General features: G+C 48.3%; 1 protein-coding gene across 1 annotated transcript; it reads left to right on the top strand.

The window, feature by feature from the left end:
* Positions 1-1,878: 1,878 nt before the first annotated feature.
* On the top strand, positions 1,879-20,428 carry LOC115191608 (mucin-2-like; the record flags this gene model as incomplete). Its single annotated transcript, XM_029749395.1, has 8 exons — positions 1,879-1,962; positions 8,806-9,756; positions 14,185-14,253; positions 14,336-14,376; positions 14,517-16,740; positions 16,875-16,939; positions 17,087-17,232; positions 19,629-20,428. Coding segments are annotated over 8 exons (3,792 nt in total), but the record flags the coding sequence as incomplete, so codon positions are not given.
* Positions 20,429-20,958: the final 530 nt, after the last annotated feature.

Raw genomic sequence — 20,958 nt, 5'->3', positions numbered from 1 at the left:
ACAACAACCACAGATGTTCCAACAACATCCACAGCTGCTCCAACAACAACCACAGATGTTCCAACAACAACCACAGCTGCTCCAACAACAACAACTTTGGCTCCAACAACAACCACAGTGGCTCCAACAACAACCACAGATGCACCCACAACAACCACAGCTGCTCCCACAACAACCACAGATGTTCCAACAACAACCACAGCTTCTCCCACAACAACCACAGCTGCTCCAACAACATCCACAGAATCTCCCACAACAACCACAGATGCACCCACAACAACCACAGCTGCTCCAACAACAACCACAGATGCACCCACAACAACCACAGCTGCTCCCACAACAACCGAAGATGCTCCCACATCCACCACAGTGGCTCCAACAACAACCACATCTGCAGCCACAAAAACAACAGTGGCTCCAACAACAACCACAGATGCACCCACAACAACCACAGAATCTCCCACAACAACAACAGATGCACCAACAACAACCACAGCTGCTCCCACAACAACCACGGTTGCTCCGACAACAACCACAGCTTCTCCCACAACAACCACAGCTGGTCCAACAACAACCACAGATGCACCCACAACAACCACAGCTTCTCCCACAACAATCGACGATGCTCCCACATCCACCACCGTGGCTCCAACAACAACCACATCTGCAGCAACAACAACACCATTGGCTCCAACAATAACCACAGTGGCTCCGACAACAACCACAGAATCTCCCACAACAACCACAGATGCACCCACAACAACCACAGCTGCTCCCACAACAACCACGGTTGCTCCCACAACAACCACAGCTTCTCCCACAACAAACACATCTGCTCCAACAACAACCACAGCTGCTCCCACAACAACCACAGCTTCTCCCACAACAACCACAGATGTTCCAACAACAACCACAGCTGCTCCAACAACAACCACAGCTTCTCCCACAACAACCACCAATGCACCCACAACAACCACAGCTGCTCCCACAACAACCACAGCTGCTCCCACAACAACCACAGGATCTCCCACAACAACCACAGAATCTCCCACAACAACCACCAATGCACCCACAACAACCACAGCTGCTCCCACAACAACCACAGCTGCTCCGACAACAACCACAGAATCTCCCTCAACAACCACAGATGCACCCACAACAACACCAATTGCACCCACAACAACCACAGCTGCTCCCACAACAACCACGGTTGCTCCTACAACAACCACAGCTTCTCCCACAACAACCACAGCTGCTCCAACAACAACCACAGCTGCTCCCAAAACAACCACAGATGTTCCAACAACAACCACAGCTGCTCCAACAACAACCACAATTGCACCCACAACAACCACAGCTGCTCCCACAACAACCACGGTTGCTCCCACAACAACCACAGCTTCTCCCACAAAAACCACAGCTGCTCCAACAACAACCACAGATGTTCCAACAACAACCACAGCTGCTCCAACAACAACCACAGATGTTCCAACAACAACCACAGCTGCTCCAACAACAACAACATTGGTTCCAACAACAACCACAGTGGCTCCAACAACAACCACAGATGCACCCACAACAACCACAGCTGCACCCACAACAACCACAGATGTTCCAACAACAACCACAGCTTCTCCCACAACAACCACAGCTGCTCCAACAACAACCACAGAATCTCCCACAACAACCACCAATGCACCCACAACAACCACAGCTGCTCCCACAACAACCACAGATGCACCCACAACAACCACAGAATCTCCCACAATAACCACCAATGCACCCACAACAACCACAGCTGCTCCCACAACAACCACAGCTGCTCCGACAACAACCACAGAATCTCCCTCAACAACCACAGATGCACCCACAACAACCACAATTGCACCCACAACAACCACAGCTGCTCCCACAACAACCACGGTTGCTCCCACAACAACCACAGCTTCTCCCACAACAACCACAGCTGCTCCAACAACAACCACAGCTGCTCCCAAAACAACCACAGATGTTCCAACAACAACCACAGCTGCTCCAACAACAACCACAATTGCACCCACAACAACCACAGCTGCTCCCACAACAACCACAGCTGCTCCCAAAACAACCACAGGATCTCCCATAACAACCACAGAATCTCCCACAACAACCACCAATGCACCCACAACAACCACAGCTGCTCCCACAACAACCACAGTTGCTCCCACAACAACCACAGCTTCTCCCACAACAACCACAGCTTCTCCCACAACAACTAAAGCTGCTCCAACAACAACCACAGATGTTCCAACAACAACCACAGCTGCTCCAACAACAACCACAGATGTTCCAACAACAACCACAGCTGCTCCAACAACAACAACATTGGCTCCAACAACAACCACAGTGGCTCCAACAACAACCAAAGATGTACCCACAACAACCACAGCTGCTCCCACAACAACCACAGATGTTCCAACAACAACCACAGCTTCTCCCACAACAACCACAGCTGCTCCAACAACAAACACAGAATCTCCCACAACAACCACAGATGCACCCACAACAACCACAGCTGCACCCACAACAACCACAGCTGCTCCAACAACAACCACAGATGCACCCACAACAACCACAGCTGCTCCCACAACAACCGAAGATGCTCACACATCCACCACAGTGGCTCCAACAACAACCACATCTGCAGCCACAACAACAACAGTGGCTCCAACAACAACCACAGATGCACCCACAACAACCACAGAATCTCCCACAACAACCACAGATGCACCCACAACAACCACAGCTGCTCCCACAACAACCACTGTTGCTCCGACAACAACCACAGCTTCTCCCACAACAACCACAGCTGGTCCAACAACAACCACAGATGCACCCACAACAACCACAGCTGCTCCCACAACAACCGACGATGCTCCCACATCCACCACAGTGGCTCCAACAACAACCACATCTGCAGCAACAACAACAAAATTGGCTCCAACAACAACCACAGTGGCTCCGACAACAACCACAGAATCTCCCACAACAACCACAGATGCACCCACAACAACCACAGCTGCTCCCACAACAACCACGGTTGCTCCCACAACAACCACAGCTTCTCCCACAACAACCACATCTGCTCCAACAACAACCACAGCTGCTCCAACAACAACCACAGCTGCTCCAACAACAACCACAGCTGCTCCAACAACAACCACAGAATCTCCCACAACAACCACAGAATCTCCCACAACAACCACCAATGCACCCACAACAACCACAGCTGCTCCCACAACAACCACAGCTGCTCCGACAACAACCACAGAATCTCCCTCAACAACCACAGCTGCTCCAACAACAACCACAATTGCACCCACAACAACCACAGCTGCTCCCACAACAACCACAGCTGCTCCCACAACAACCATAGCTGCACCCACAACAACCACAGATGCACCCACAACAACCACAGATGCACCCACAACAACCACAGCTGCTCCCACAACAACCACAGCTGCTCCCACAACAACCACGGTTGCTCCCACAACAACCACAGCTTCTCCCACAACAACCACAGCTGCTCCAACAACAACCACAGATGTTCCAACAACATCCACAGCTGCTCCAACAACAACCACAGATGTTCCAACAACAACCACAGCTGCTCCAACAACAACAACTTTGGCTCCAACAACAACCACAGTGGCTCCAACAACAACCACAGATGCACCCACAACAACCACAGCTGCTCCCACAACAACCACAGATGTTCCAACAACAACCACAGCTTCTCCCACAACAACCACAGCTGCTCCAACAACAACCACAGAATCTCCCACAACAACCACAGATGCACCCACAACAACCACAGCTGCACCCACAACAACCACAGCTGCTCCAACAACAACCACAGATGCACCCACAACAACCACAGCTGCTCCCACAACAACCGAAGATGCTCACACATCCACCACAGTGGCTCCAAGAACAACCACATCTGCAGCCACAAAAACAACAGTGGCTCCAACAACAACCACAGATGCACCCACAACAACCACAGAATCTCCCACAACAACAACAGATGCACCCACAACAACCACAGCTGCTCCCACAACAACCACGGTTGCTACGACAACAACCACAGCTTCTCCCACAACAACTGCAGCTGGTCCAACAACAACCACAGATGCACCCACAACAACCACAGCTTCTCCCACAACAATCGACGATGCTCCCACATCCACCACCGTGGCTCCAACAACAACCACATCTGCAGCAACAACAACACCATTGGCTCCAACAACAACCACAGTGGCTCCGACAACAACCACAGAATCTCCCACAACAACCACAGATGCACCCACAACAACCACAGCTGCTCCCACAACAACCACGGTTGCTCCCACAACAACCACAGCTTCTCCCACAACAACCACATCTGCTCCAACAACAACCACAGCTGCTCCCACAACAACCACAGCTTCTCCCACAACAACCACAGATGTTCCAACAACAACCACAGCTGCTCCAACAACAACCACAGCTGCTCCAACAACAACCACAGCTGCTCCAACAACAACCACAGAATCTCCCACAACAACCACCAATGGACCCACAACAACCACATCTGCTCCCACAACAACCACAGCTGCTCCCACAACAACCACAGGATCTCCCACAACAACCACAGAATCTCCCACAACAACCACCAATGCACCCACAACAACCACAGCTGCTCCCACAACAATCACAGCTGCTCCGACAACAACCACAGAATCTCCCTCAACAACCACAGATGCACCCACAACAACCACAATTGCACCCACAACAACCACAGCTGCTCCCACAACAACCACTGTTGCTCCCACAATAACCACAGCTTCTCCCACAACAACCACAGCTGCTCCAACAACAACCACAGCTGCTCCCAAAACAACCACAGATGTTCCAACAACAACCACAGCTGCTCCAACAACAACCACAATTGCACCCACAACAACCACAGCTGCTCCCACAACAACCACGGTTGCTCCCACAACAACCACAGCTTCTCCCACAACAACCACAGCTGCTCCAACAACAACCACAGATGTTCCAACAACAACCACAGCTGCTCCAACAACAACCACAGATGTTCCAACAACAACCACAGCTGCTCCAACAACAACAACATTGGCTCCAACAACAACCACAGTGGCTCCAACAACAACCACAGATGCACCCACAACAACCACAGCTGCACCCACAACAACCACAGATGTTCCAACAACAACCACAGCTTCTCCCACAACAACCACAGCTGCTCCAACAACAACCACAGAATCTCCCACAACAACCACAGATGCACCCACAACAACCACAGCTGCACCCACAACAACCACAGCTGCTCCAACAACAACCACAGATGCACCCACAACAACCACAGCTGCTCCCACAACAACCGAAGATGCTCCCACATCCACCACAGTGGCTCCAACAACAACCACAGATGCACCCACAACAACCACAGAATCTCCCACAACAACCACAGATGCACCCATAACAACCCCAGCTGCTCCCACAACAACCACGGTTGCTCCCACAACAACCACAGCTTCTCCCACAACAACCACAGCTGGTCCAACAACAACCACAGATGCACCAACAACACCCACAGCTGCTCCCACAACAACCGACGATGCTCCCACATCCACCACAGTGGCTCCAACAACAACCACATCTGCAGCAACAACAACAACATTGGCTCCAACAACAACCACAGTGGCTCCAACAACAACCACAGATGCACCCACAACAACCACAGCTGCTCCCACAACAACCACAGATGTACCAACAACAACCCCAGAATCTCCCACAACAACCCCAGATGCACCCACAACAACCACATCTGCAGCCACAACAACAACAGTGGTTCCAACAACAACCACGGTTGCTCCCACAACAACCACAATTTCACCCACAACAACCACAGCTGGTCCAACAACAACCACAGATGCACCCAAAACAACCACAGCTGCTCCCACAACAACCGACGATGCTCCCACATCCACCACAGTGGCTCCAACAACAACCACAGAATCTCCCACAACAACCACAGATGAACCCACAACAACCACAGTGGCTCCAACAACAACCACTGCTTCTCCCACAACAACCACAGCTGCTCCCACAACAACCACAGCTGCTCCGACAACAACCACAGAATCTGCCACAACAACCACAGATGCACCCACAACAACCACAGCTGCTCCCACAACAACCACGTTTGCTCCCACAACAAACACAGCTTCTCCCACAACAACCACAGCTGCTCCCACAACAACCTACGATGCTCCCACATCCAACACAGTGGCTCCAACAACAACCACATCTGCAGCAACAACATCAACATTGGCTCCAAAAACAACCACAGTGGCTCCTACAACAACCACAGATGCACCCACAACAACCACAGATGTTCGAACAAAAACCACAGAATCTCCCACAACAACCACAGACGCACCCACAACAACCATAGCTGCACCCACAACAACCACAGATGCACCCACAACAACCACAGATGCACCCACAACAACCACAGATGCACCCACAACAACCACAGCTGCTCCCACAACAACCACAGCTTCTCCCACAACAACCACAGCTGCTCTGACAACAACCACAGAATCTCCCACAACAACCACAGATGCACCCACAACAACCACAGCTGCTCCCACAACAACCACGGTTGCTCCCACAACAACAACAGCTTCTCCCACAACAACCACATCTGCTCCAACAACAACCACAGCTGCTCCCACAACAACCACAGCTGCTCCCACAACAAACACAGATGAACCCACAACAACCACAGCTGATCCCACAACAACCACAGCTGCTCCCACAACAACCACAGGATCTCCCACAACAACCACAGAATCTCCCACAACAACCACCAATGCACCCACAACAACCACAGCTGCTCCCACAACAATCACAGCTGCTCCGACAACAACCACAGAATCTCCCTCAACAACCACAGATGCACCCACAACAACCACAATTGCACCCACAACAACCACAGCTGCTCCCACAACAACCACTGTTGCTCCCACAATAACCACAGCTTCTCCCACAACAACCACAGCTGCTCCAACAACAACCACAGCTGCTCCCAAAACAACCACAGATGTTCCAACAACAACCACAGCTGCTCCAACAACAACCACAATTGCACCCACAACAACCACAGCTGCTCCCACAACAACCACGGTTGCTCCCACAACAACCACAGCTTCTCCCACAACAACCACAGCTGCTCCAACAACAACCACAGATGTTCCAACAACAACCACAGCTGCTCCAACAACAACCACAGATGTTCCAACAACAACCACAGCTGCTCCAACAACAACAACATTGGCTCCAACAACAACCACAGTGGCTCCAACAACAACCACAGATGCACCCACAACAACCACAGCTGCACCCACAACAACCACAGATGTTCCAACAACAACCACAGCTTCTCCCACAACAACCACAGCTGCTCCAACAACAACCACAGAATCTCCCACAACAACCACAGATGCACCCACAACAACCACAGCTGCACCCACAACAACCACAGCTGCTCCAACAACAACCACAGATGCACCCACAACAACCACAGCTGCTCCCACAACAACCGAAGATGCTCCCACATCCACCACAGTGGCTCCAACAACAACCACAGATGCACCCACAACAACCACAGAATCTCCCACAACAACCACAGATGCACCCATAACAACCCCAGCTGCTCCCACAACAACCACGGTTGCTCCCACAACAACCACAGCTTCTCCCACAACAACCACAGCTGGTCCAACAACAACCACAGATGCACCAACAACACCCACAGCTGCTCCCACAACAACCGACGATGCTCCCACATCCACCACAGTGGCTCCAACAACAACCACATCTGCAGCAACAACAACAACATTGGCTCCAACAACAACCACAGTGGCTCCAACAACAACCACAGATGCACCCACAACAACCACAGCTGCTCCCACAACAACCACAGATGTTCCAACAACAACCCCAGAATCTCCCACAACAACCCCAGATGCACCCACAACAACCACATCTGCAGCCACAACAACAACAGTGGTTCCAACAACAACCACGGTTGCTCCCACAACAACCACAATTTCACCCACAACAACCACAGCTGGTCCAACAACAACCACAGATGCACCCAAAACAACCACAGCTGCTCCCACAACAACCGACGATGCTCCCACATCCACCACAGTGGCTCCAACAACAACCACAGAATCTCCCACAACAACCACAGATGAACCCACAACAACCACAGTGGCTCCAACAACAACCACTGCTTCTCCCACAACAACCACAGCTGCTCCCACAACAACCACAGCTGCTCCGACAACAACCACAGAATCTGCCACAACAACCACAGATGCACCCACAACAACCACAGCTGCTCACACAACAACCACGTTTGCTCCCACAACAAACACAGCTTCTCCCACAACAACCACAGCTGCTCCCACAACAACCTACGATGCTCCCACATCCAACACAGTGGCTCCAACAACAACCACATCTGCAGCAACAACATCAACATTGGCTCCAAAAACAACCACAGTGGCTCCTACAACAACCACAGATGCACCCACAACAACCACAGATGTTCGAACAAAAACCACAGAATCTCCCACAACAACCACAGACGCACCCACAACAACCATAGCTGCACCCACAACAACCACACATGCACCCACAACAACCACAGATGCACCCACAACAACCACAGATGCACCCACAACAACCACAGCTGCTCCCACAACAACCACAGCTTCTCCCACAACAACCACAGCTGCTCTGACAACAACCACAGAATCTCCCACAACAACCACAGATGCACCCACAACAACCACAGCTGCTCCCACAACAACCACGGTTGCTCCCACAACAACAACAGCTTCTCCCACAACAACCACATCTGCTCCAACAACAACCACAGCTGCTCCCACAACAACCACAGCTGCTCCCACAACAACCACAGATGAACCCACAACAACCACAGCTGATCCCACAACAACCACAGATGTTCCAACAACAGCCACAGCTGCTCCAACAACAACCACAGCTGCTCCAACAACAACCACAGAATCTCCCACAACAACCACCAATGCACCCACAACAACCAAAGCTACTCCCACAACAACCACAGCTGCTCCGACAACAACCACAGAATCTCCCACAACAACCACAGATACACCCACAACAACCACAGATGTTCCAACAACAACCACAGCTGCTCCAACAACAACCACAATTGCACCCACAACAACCACAGTGGCTCCAACAACAACCACAGATGCATCCACAACAATCACAGCTGCTCCCACAACAACCACAGATGTTCCAACAACAACCACAGCTTCTCCCACAACAACCACAGCTGCTCCAACAACAACCACAGAATCTCCCACAACAACCACAGATGCACCCACAACAACCACAGCTGCACCCACAACAACCACAGCTGCTCCAACAACAACCACAGATGCACCCACAACAACCACAGCTGCTCCCACAACAACCGAAGATGCTCCCACATCCACCACAGTGGCTCCAACAACAACCACATCTGCAGCCACAACAACAACATTGGCTCCAACAACAACCACAGATGCACCCACAACAACCACAGAATCTCCCACAACAACCACAGATGCACCCATAACAACCCCAGCTGCTCCCACAACAACCAAGGTTGCTCCCACAACAACCACAGCTTCTCCCACAACAACCACAGCTGGTCCAACAACAACCACAGATGCACCCACAACAACCACAGCTGCTCCCACAACAACTGACGATGCTCCCACATCCACCACAGTGGCTCCAACAACAACCACATCTGCAGCAACAACAACAACATTGGCTCCAACAACAACCACAGTGGCTCCAACAACAAACACAGATGCACCCACAACAACCACAGCTGCTCCCACAACAACCACAGATGTTCCAACAACAACCACAGAATCTCCCACAACAACCCCAGATGCACCCACAACAACCACATCTGCAGCCACAACAACAACAGTGGCTCCAACAACAACCACGGTTGCTCCCAAAACAACCACAATTTCTCCCACAACAACCACAGCTGGTCAAACAACAACCACAGATGCACCCACAACAACCACAGCTGCTCCCACAACAACCGACGATGCTCCCACATCCACCACAGTGGCTCCAACAACAACCACAGAATCTCCCACAACAACCACAGATGAACCCACAACAACCACAGTGGCTCCAACAACAACCACTGCTTCTCCCACAACAACCACAGCTGCTCCCACAACAACCACAGCTGCTCCGACAACAACCACAGAATCTGCCACAACAACCACAGATGCACCCACAACAACCACAGCTGCTCCCACAACAACCACGTTTGCTCCCACAACAAACACAGCTTCTCCCACAACAACCACAGCTGCTCCCACAACAACCTACTATGCTCCCACATCCACCACAGTGGCTCCAACAACAACCACATCTGCAGCAACAACATCAACATTGGCTCCAAAAACAACCACAGTGGCTCCTACAACAACCACAGATGCACCCACAACAACCACAGATGTTCGAACAACAACCACAGAATCTCCCACAACAACCACAGACGCACCCACAACAACCATAGCTGCACCCACAACAACCACAGATGCACCCATAACAACCCCAGCTGCTCCCACAACAACCACGGTTGCTCCCACAACAACCACAGCTTCTCCCACAACAACCACAGCTGGTCCAACAACAACCACAGATGCACCCACAACAACCACAGCTGCTCCCACAACAAACGACGATGCTCCCACATCCACCACAGTGGCTCCAACAACAACCACATCTGCAGCAACAACAACAACATTGGCTCCAACAACAACCACAGTCGCTCCAACAACAACCACAGATGCACCCACAACAACCACAGCTGCTCCCACAACAACCACAGATGTTCCAACAACAACCACAGAATCTCCCACAACAACCCCAGATGCACCCACAACAACCACATCTGCAGCCACAACAACAACAGTGGCTCCAACAACAACCACGGTTGCTCCCACAACAACCACAATTTCTCCCACAACAACCACAGCTGGTCCAACAACAACCACAGATGCACCCACAACAACCACAGCTGCTCCCACAACAACCACAGCTGCTCCCACAACAACCACAGCTGCTCCGACAACAACCACAGAATCTGCCACAACAACCACAGATGCACCCACAACAAACACAGCTGCTCCCACAACAACCACGTTTGCTCCCACAACAAACACAGCTTCTCCCACAACAACCACAGCTGCTCCCACAACAACCTACGATGCTCCCACATCCACCACAGTGGCTCCAACAACAACCACATCTGCAGCAACAACATCAACATTGGCTCCAAAAACAACCACAGTGGCTCCTACAACAACCACAGATGCACCCACAACAACCACAGATGTTCGAACAACAACCACAGAATCTCCCACAACAACCACAGACGCACCCACAACAACCATAGCTGCACCCACAACAACCACAGATGCACCCACAACAACCACAGATGCACCCAGAACAACCACAGCTGCTCCCACAACAACCACAGCTGCTCCCACAACAACCACGGTTGCTCCCACAACAACCACAGCTTCTCCCACAACAACCACAGCTGCTCCAACAACAACCACAGATGTTCCAACAACATCCACAGCTGCTCCAAAAACAACCACAGATGTTCCAACAACAACCACAGCTGCTCCAACAACAACAACTTTGGCTCCAACAACAACCACAGTGGCTCCAACAACAACCACAGATATACCCACAACAACCACAGCTGCTCCCACAACAACCACAGATGTTCCAACAACAACCACAGCTTCTCCCACAACAACCACAGCTGCTCCAACAACAACCACAGAATCTCCCACAACAACCACAGATGCACCCACAACAACCACAGCTGCACCCACAACAACCACAGCTGCTCCAACAACAACCACAGATGCACCCACAACAACCACAGCTGCTCCCACAACAACCGAAGATGCTCCCACATCCACCACAGTGGCTCCAACAACAACCACATCTGCAGCCACAACAACAACAGTGGCTCCAACAACAACCACAGATGCACCCACAACAACCACAGAATCTCCCACAACAACAACAGATGCACCCACAACAACCACAGCTGCTCCCACAACAACCACGGTTGCTCCGACAACAACCACAGCTTCTCCCACAACAACCACAGCTGGTCCAACAACAACCACAGATGCACCCACAACAACCACAGCTTCTCCCACAACAATCGACGATGCTCCCACATCCACCACCGTGGCTCCAACAACAACCACATCTGCAGCAACAACAACACCATTGGCTCCAACAACAACCACAGTGGCTCCGACAACAACCACAGAATCTCCCACAACAACCACAGATGCACCCACAACAACACCAGCTGCTCCAACAACAACCACAGCTGCTCCCACAACAACCACAGAATCTCCCACAACAACCACCAATGCACCCACAACAACCACAGCTGCTCCCACAACAACCACAGGGTCTCCCACAACAACCACAGAATCTCCCACAACAACCACCAATGCACCCACAACAACCACAGCTGCTCCCACAACAACCACAGTTTCTCCCACAACAACCACAGCTGCTCCGACAACAACCACAGAATATCCATCAACAACCACAGATGCACCCACAACAACCACAATTGCACCCACAACAACCACAGCTGCTCCCACAACAACCACGGTTGCTCCCACAACAACCACAGCTGCTCCAACAACAACCACAATTGCACCCACAACAACCACAGCTGCTCCCACAACAACCACGGTTGCTCCCACAACAACCACAGCTTCTCCCACAACAACCACAGCTGCTCCAACAACAACCACAGATGTTCCAACAACAACCACAGCTGCTCCAACAACAACCACAGATGTTCCAACAACAACCACAGCTGCTCCAACAACAACAACATTGGCTCCAACAACAACCACACTGGCTCCAACAACAACCACAGATGCACCCACAACAACCACAGCTGCTCCCACAACAACCACAGAAGTTCCAACAACAACCACAGCTTCGCCCACAACAACCACAGCTGCTCCAACAACAACCACAGAATCTCCCACAACAACCACAGATGCACCCACAACAACCACAGCTGCACCCACAACAACCACAGCTGCTCCAACAACAACCACAGATGCACCCACAACAACCACAGCTGCTCCCACAACAACCGAAGATGCTCCCACATCCACCACAGTGGCTCCAACAACAACCACATCTGCAGCCACAACAACAACAGTGGCTCCAACAACAACCACAGATGCACCCACAACAACCACAGAATCTCCCACAACAACCACAGATGCACCCAGAACAACCACAGCTGCTCACACAACAACCACGGTTGCACCCACAACAACCACAGCTTCTCCCACAACAACCACAGCTGGTCCAACAACAACCACAGATGCACCCACAACAACCACAGCTGCTCCCACAACAACCGACGATGCTCCCACATCCACCACAGTGGCTCCAACAACAACCACATCTGCAGCAACAACAACAACATTGGCTCCAACAACAACCACAGTGGCTCCAACAACAACCACAGATGCACCCACAACAACCACAGCTGCTCCCACAACAACCACAGATGTTCCAACAACAACCACAGCTTCTCCCACAACAACCACAGCTGCTCCAACAACAACCACAGAATCTCCCACAACAACCACAGATGCACCCACAACAACCACAGCTGCACCCACAACAACCACAGCTGCTCCAACAACAACCACAGATGCACCCACAACAACCACAGCTGCTCCCACAACAACCGAAGATGCTCCCACATCCACCACAGTGGCTCCAACAACAACCACATCTGCAGCCACAACAACAACAGTGGCTCCAACAACAACCACAGATGCACCCACAACAACCACAGAATCTCCCACAACAACCACAGATGCACCCACAACAGCCACAGATGCTCCCACAACAACCACAGATGCACCCACAACAACCACAGAATCTCCCACAACAACCACGGTTGCTCCAACAACAACCACAGCTTCTCCCACAACAACCACAGCTGCTCCGACAACAACCACAGAATATCCCACAACAGCCACAGATGCACCCACAACAACCACAGCTGCTCCCACAACAACCACAGCTGCTCCAACAACAACCACAGATGCACCCACAACAACCACAGCTGCTCCCACAACAACCGAAGATGCTCCCACATCCACCACAGTGCCTCCAACAACAACCACATCTGCAGCCACAACAACAACAGTGGCTCCAACAACAACCACAGATGCACCCACAACAACCACAGATACACCCACAACAACCACAGATGTTCCAACAACAACCACAGCTTCTCCCACAACAACCCCAGCTGCTCCAACAACAACCACAGATGTTCCGACATCAACCACAGCTGCTCCGACAACAACCTCAGATGTTCCATCAACAACCACAGTGGCTCCAACAACAACCACATCTGCAACCACAACACCTACAGTTGCTCCAACAACAACCACTGCTTCTCCCACAACAAACACAGCTTCTCCCACAACAACCACAGCTGCTCCGACAACAACCACAGAATCTCCCACAACAACCACAGTTGCTCTGACAACAACAAATGCTGCAGCAACAACAACCAATGTCCTGCCCACCACAACCACAGCTGCTCCAACAACAATCACAGCTGCTCCGACAACAACCACAGAATCTCCCACAACAACCACAGCTGCTCCCACAACAACAACTGCTGTTGCTACAACAACAAATGCTGCAGCAACAACAACCAATGTCCTGCCCACCACAACCACATCTGCTCCAACTACAATGACAGATTCACCCACAACAACCACAATTGCTCCCACAACAACAGCAGATCCATCAACGGAAGTTTTCCCCACAACCACAGCTGCTACAACAACATCCAGCGCACCTGCTACAACAACCAAAGCCCTGCCCACAACAACCACAGCTCCTGCTACAACATCCGAAACCCTTCCCACAACAACTGAACCACTGCCCACAGCAACCACAATGGATCCAACAACAATTACAGATTCACCCACAACAACCACATCTGCTCCAACAACTACAGCATCTCCCACAACCATAATAGCTGCCATTACGACAAGCACAGCTTCCCCCAAAACAACCACAGCAACATTAATGACATCTACAGCAGCAGCTACGACAAGTACAGCTGTAGATACAACCACTACAGATGCACCCAGAACAACCACAACCATAGCTGCTGCTACAACAATAACAACAGCAACAACACCCAAAACCTCGCCCACAACAACCACAGCTGCTCCCACTACAAACACAGCTGCTCCCATTACAAACACAGCTGCTCCCACAACAACCACATCTGCACCAACGACAACCACAGCATCTCCAATAACATCTACAGCAGAGGCTTCAACAAGTACAGCTGAGCCCACAACAACTACAGCTTCTCCCACAACAATCACAGCTTCTCCCACAACAACTACAGCTTCTCCCACAACAATCACAGCTTCTCCCACAACCACAGCAGCTTCCCTTTCAACCACAGCTGTTTCCTCAACAACTACCGCCATCCCCACAACAACAGCTACTCCCAATACAACCACAGCTGCTTTCACAATAACCACAGCTTCCCCCACAACAAATACAGCTGATGCTACAGCAGCAAAAGCGGAGGCTTCAACAACCACAGCCGTCCCCACAACAAACACTGCTACTCCCATAACAACCACAGTTGATCAAACAACAACCACAGCTACACCAACGACAACTACCGATCCTGTTAAAACAACAGTGGCTCCCACAACAACAGGAGTTCCCACAACAACCACAGTGTCTCCCTCTACAACAACAGCTGCCATAACAACAAAAGCAACAACAAAAGCTTCTGTAACAACCATCACTACTGGCCCTACCACAACTACAGCTAACCTCACAACAGCCACAGGTGCTCCAACGACAACCACAGCTGCATCCACAGCTACCACAGCTGCATCCACAGCTACCACAGCTGCATCCACAGCTACCACAGCTGCTCCCACGACAACCACAGATTCACCAACGACAACCACAGCTTCACCAACAACAACCACAGCTGCACTAACGACAACCACAGCTGCACCAACAGCATCCACAGCTGCTCCCACAACCACAAAATTTGCACTAACATCCCCAGCTGCTGCTATGACTAGAACAGCCACCCCTAAAACAACTACAACTGCTCCCACAATAACCACAGCAGTGCCAATATCAACCACAGCAGCTGCCACTACACTCATAGCTTCACCATCGACAACCACAGTTGCTGCAAAGACCACCAACACCCACCACACAACAACCAACGTTTCAGCCACAACAACCACAGCTGCTGTAACTACCACAGCTACAGCTGCACCAACGTCAACTACAGCTGCTAAGACAACAACAACTGTTTCCCCAACCACCACATCCACAAGCCCTCCAACGTCAAATGAAGGTGTACTTATTCTAAATTTCCGGATGTACCGAACATTTATGGAAGCCTACAAAGATTCAAGTTCCTTGGATTACATTACTTTGGCTTTAAATGTCACAACTGAGGTAAAAGTTTATCATTAATAAAAAATATTGAAATGGACATTTACAACAATATCTTGCTTGGGAGTTATTAGTAACTAGTACACATTGTCTTTGTCCTTAAAATACTCATTATGCCCTCTGATGTCTTTCTACAGTTGACTCGAGGATACAAAAATGTATATCCTGCAATCTTCCTCAGATGCATCATCATCAGTTTCTGGTATGTTAATTTTTCATTTTGGTCCATATTTCTACAACTTACTTGCAGCTAGAACAAGTGTGTTATTTACGTTTACCATTATTTAATAATACTAATACTACTACAACCAATCCCATTTCACATACATTCTACTTCTTTGATTTTTAGGTCTGGGTCTGTGGGTGTGACAACCAACGTGTTCTTCACAAATCAGTCAGTGGTCCCTAACGTTACAGATGTAGTGGAATCCCTCAAGACATCCATCAACACGTCCACAGTTTTCTTAGATGTTATTCCTGGCAGTATCAAAGCTGGTAAGGATGAATCTTAACACAATATTTATGAAAATTCATACAGTACAGATGATTGTTTGAAGCAATATTTCCGTCTCGTACACCATGTTGTTGTTGTTGTTTTTTATGCCCAAAGCTTATTTACCAGCTCTGGTTTCATCAGTTGTGACCAAATTACATCATACTTGAAATACTGTACCTCATTTAAAGGTCTATCTTTTCATTTCAAAACCATTTCAATCATGGTAGTCTCTAATAAGACTATCTTTACCTGTAGATGTGAGCAAAAATGATTCTGGTTCTCTGGTTTGCATCACTGATCATTTGAAACAGGAATGGGAAACTTTGATTGAGTTGGGGGCCACAAAAAAACAAGAAGGTTGCAGTGGCTGGTGGGTCTTCATACCCACATCGCACATTTGCCATTAAAGAAAGTTTGCTGCAAATCTACACATTTTGCCATGGGACAGAGATAAAAAAATGTGAAGTTTTACACCTTGTATATTCTATTATTCTAATGCTCAACAGTAAGTTGAGACCCTGACTGAGTCCCTAAATATACTGTGTATATATCTACAGTGCATTCAGAAAGTATTCAGACCCCTTGACGTTTTCCATATTTTGTTACGCTACAGCCTTATTCTAAAATGACAGCAGTGGGGTCAAACTGTAGAACCCAGTTCCTTCATTTGAATATAAAAAGGGATTTTATCAAACAAAGCTATGCTACATTTTATGTCTGGGACCCTCAGGATGACAAATCAGAGCAAGATTAATGAATGTACATTATTAACATTCAGAGGTGAATGTATCAAACCAGTTTCTGTGATAAAAGTGTTTTGTTGTTGTGCACTATCCTCAAAATAATAGCATGCCATTTTTTTTGCTGTAATAGATGCTGTAAATGGGACACTGCAGTTCGATTAACAACAATTTTACATTTCTGCCCATATAAGACATGTCGATGTCCCGGAATTGGCTGTTGTTTACAACGTCATTCTAGTCACATTATTGCATATTGAGCAACAACTGTCCCAATTTAGGGACACCGATCCCATAGAGGTTAAATCGTTTTTCCCCTCATCATTTTCCCCTCATCATCTTCACACATAATGACAAAGCAAAAACGGGTCAAGAAAGTTTTGCAAATGTTTTAAAAATAAAACACTGAATATCACATTTACATAAGTATTCAGACCCTTTACTCAATAAGTTGTTGAAGCACCTTTGGCAGAAATTATAGCCTCATGCCTTCTTGGGTATGACTCTACAAGCTTGGCACACCTGTATTTGGAGAGTTTCCGCTGCTGCTGAAAAACATCCCCACAGCATGATGCTGCCACCACCATGCTTCACCATAGGGATGGTGTCAGGTTTCCTCCAGTCAAGACGCTTGGCATTTAGGCCAAAGAATACAATCTTGGTTTCATCAGACCAGATAATCTTGTTTCTCATGGATTGAGAGTCTTTAGGTGCCTTTTGACTAACTCCAAGCGGGCTGTTTTACTGAGAAGTGGCTTCCTTCTGGCCACACTACCATAAAGGCCTGATTGGTGGAAAGCTGCAGAGATGGTTGTCCTTCTGGAAGGTTCTCCCATCTCCACAGAGGAACTATAGAGCTCTGTCAGAGTGACCATCATGTTCTTGGTCTCCTCCCTGACCAAGGCCTTTTTCCCCTGATTACTCAGTTTGGCCGGGCAGCCAGCTCTAGGAAGTGTCTTGATGTTCCAAACTTCTTCCATTTAAGAATGATGGAGGCCACTGTGTTCTAAGGGACCTTCAAGCTGCAGAAATGTTTTGGTACCCTTCCCCAGAGTTGTGCCTAGACACATCCCTGTCTCAGAGCTCTACGGACAATTCCATCGACTTCATGGCTTGGTTTTTGCTTTGACATGCCCTGTCAGCTGTGAGACCTTATATAGACAGGTGTGTGTATTTACAAATCATGTCCAATCAATTGAATTTACCACAGGTGGACTAAAATTAAGTTTTAGAAACATCTAAAGAATGATCAATGGAAACAGGATGCAAAGGGTTTGAATACTTATGTCAATAAGGTATTTCTTTTTTTATTTTTACATTAAATGTCTAAAAACCTGTTTTTGCTTTGTCATCATGCGGTATTGTGAGTAGATTGATGAGGGAAAAAAACTGTTAAAAATCAATTTTAGAATAAGCCTGTAATGTAACAAATATGGGGAAAAGGTCAAGGGGTCTGAATACTTTCCGAATGTACTGTATAAATATACTAAAGGGAGGCTGCTGGCCGCGGGTTGATCATCCCTGATTTGGATAAATCATTATTTTGTTCAGGTGGTCTACAGCTTACATCTTTTATATTTTTTGCAAGAAGATAGACTTTGGGGAAGGCTTTGCAGAGGCTTTTAAATGGTCAAAATCTTCTTTTTTTTTTACAGAAAACCCGAACTCCCTGACTAATGCTACAACTACTGCTACGACTACTGCTACGACTACTGCTACGACTACTGCAACCACCACGACAATGACGCCAGCAGCAGCCACAAAAACTACAGAGGGTTCAAATTCCTGCTGCAGCGCTATGGGAAGTAACAGACTTCAAGAAATGGTCACTTTACTATTTGCTTTACTGCTGATCTATTTCTTCTGAACAGAATAACTCTAGGACTCAATTAAACCCATTAAGTATAAGATATTCCACAATAAAGGCATATGTAACTTCAGCTATTAAGATTGAGAGGTGAAAAAACGACTAATACTGTCTTGAAGCAATTGCTTTTCATTATGATGATGTATAAATAAATGTGTCTAATTTATTTAAACAAAATTGGCCTCAATAGAAAATAATTCACAAAAGAATGCTGATAATGTAATGAAGCTGATTCTGCCGCAATACCAGAAAATGTATCATCGTGTAAATGTGATGTTTTGCTATTTAATATTTACATTTTGTTTTAGTATATTGCAATAGCTAATGAATAATGTAAAATCATATACATGAAATTAACTAATTAAATTATAAAATAAGCATGTAAACCTAATTGTCTATTGTGTCATCTATATTTTTCCTTATTGTAACCCAACTCTAGCCATACGTTGTAATCTTTGGAAATTACTTTGAAAACCCTTGAATAAAAAATGCCATATAAAACCATATACCAATAAACATGTATTAACAAATACCCTTTAGATAGTAGATGTATTGTAATAACACTGAAATAAACAAAAATGGATCTTATCAATGTTGTTGTGGTCTACATACTACATTATACAGACCATACTCATCTGAGAAATTGAGTGCCATGAACTTGAAAATGTTCAACAGGCTGTAAATCACTAAATTGTACATTTCCGAAATGCCTAACAAACAAAATGTTGGCTGGAGGAAGTATCAGCAAGTGAGATCTCATAACAGATATCATACACTGCCTTCAGGAATATTCACACCCCTTGACTTTTTAAGAAAGAAAATGTTACAGCCTATTTAAATTGGATTAAATTAAGATTTTGTGTCAGTGGTTTACACACAATACCCCATAATGTCATAGACAAATTACGTTTTTAGACATTTTATAAATAAATAGAAAAAGAACATCTGAATTGTCTTTAGTTAATAAGTATTGAACCCTGTTGTTATGGCAAGCCTAAATAAGTCCAAGAGTACAAATCTGCTTCACCCTTATGTTGTATTAAGGGTAAAAAATTACCCTTAAGCCACTATGTTTAAAAGCAGAGAAAACCCCCCAAAAAATGTCAACTTGAAATGTT

The sequence above is a fragment of the Salmo trutta genome, chromosome 4, assembly GCF_901001165.1.
Source record: "Salmo trutta chromosome 4, fSalTru1.1, whole genome shotgun sequence".
Classification (NCBI taxonomy): Eukaryota; Metazoa; Chordata; class Actinopteri; order Salmoniformes; family Salmonidae; genus Salmo; species Salmo trutta.
Note: the sequence above shows the minus strand (reverse complement) of the source record. Positions and strands in the feature narration are given on the sequence as shown.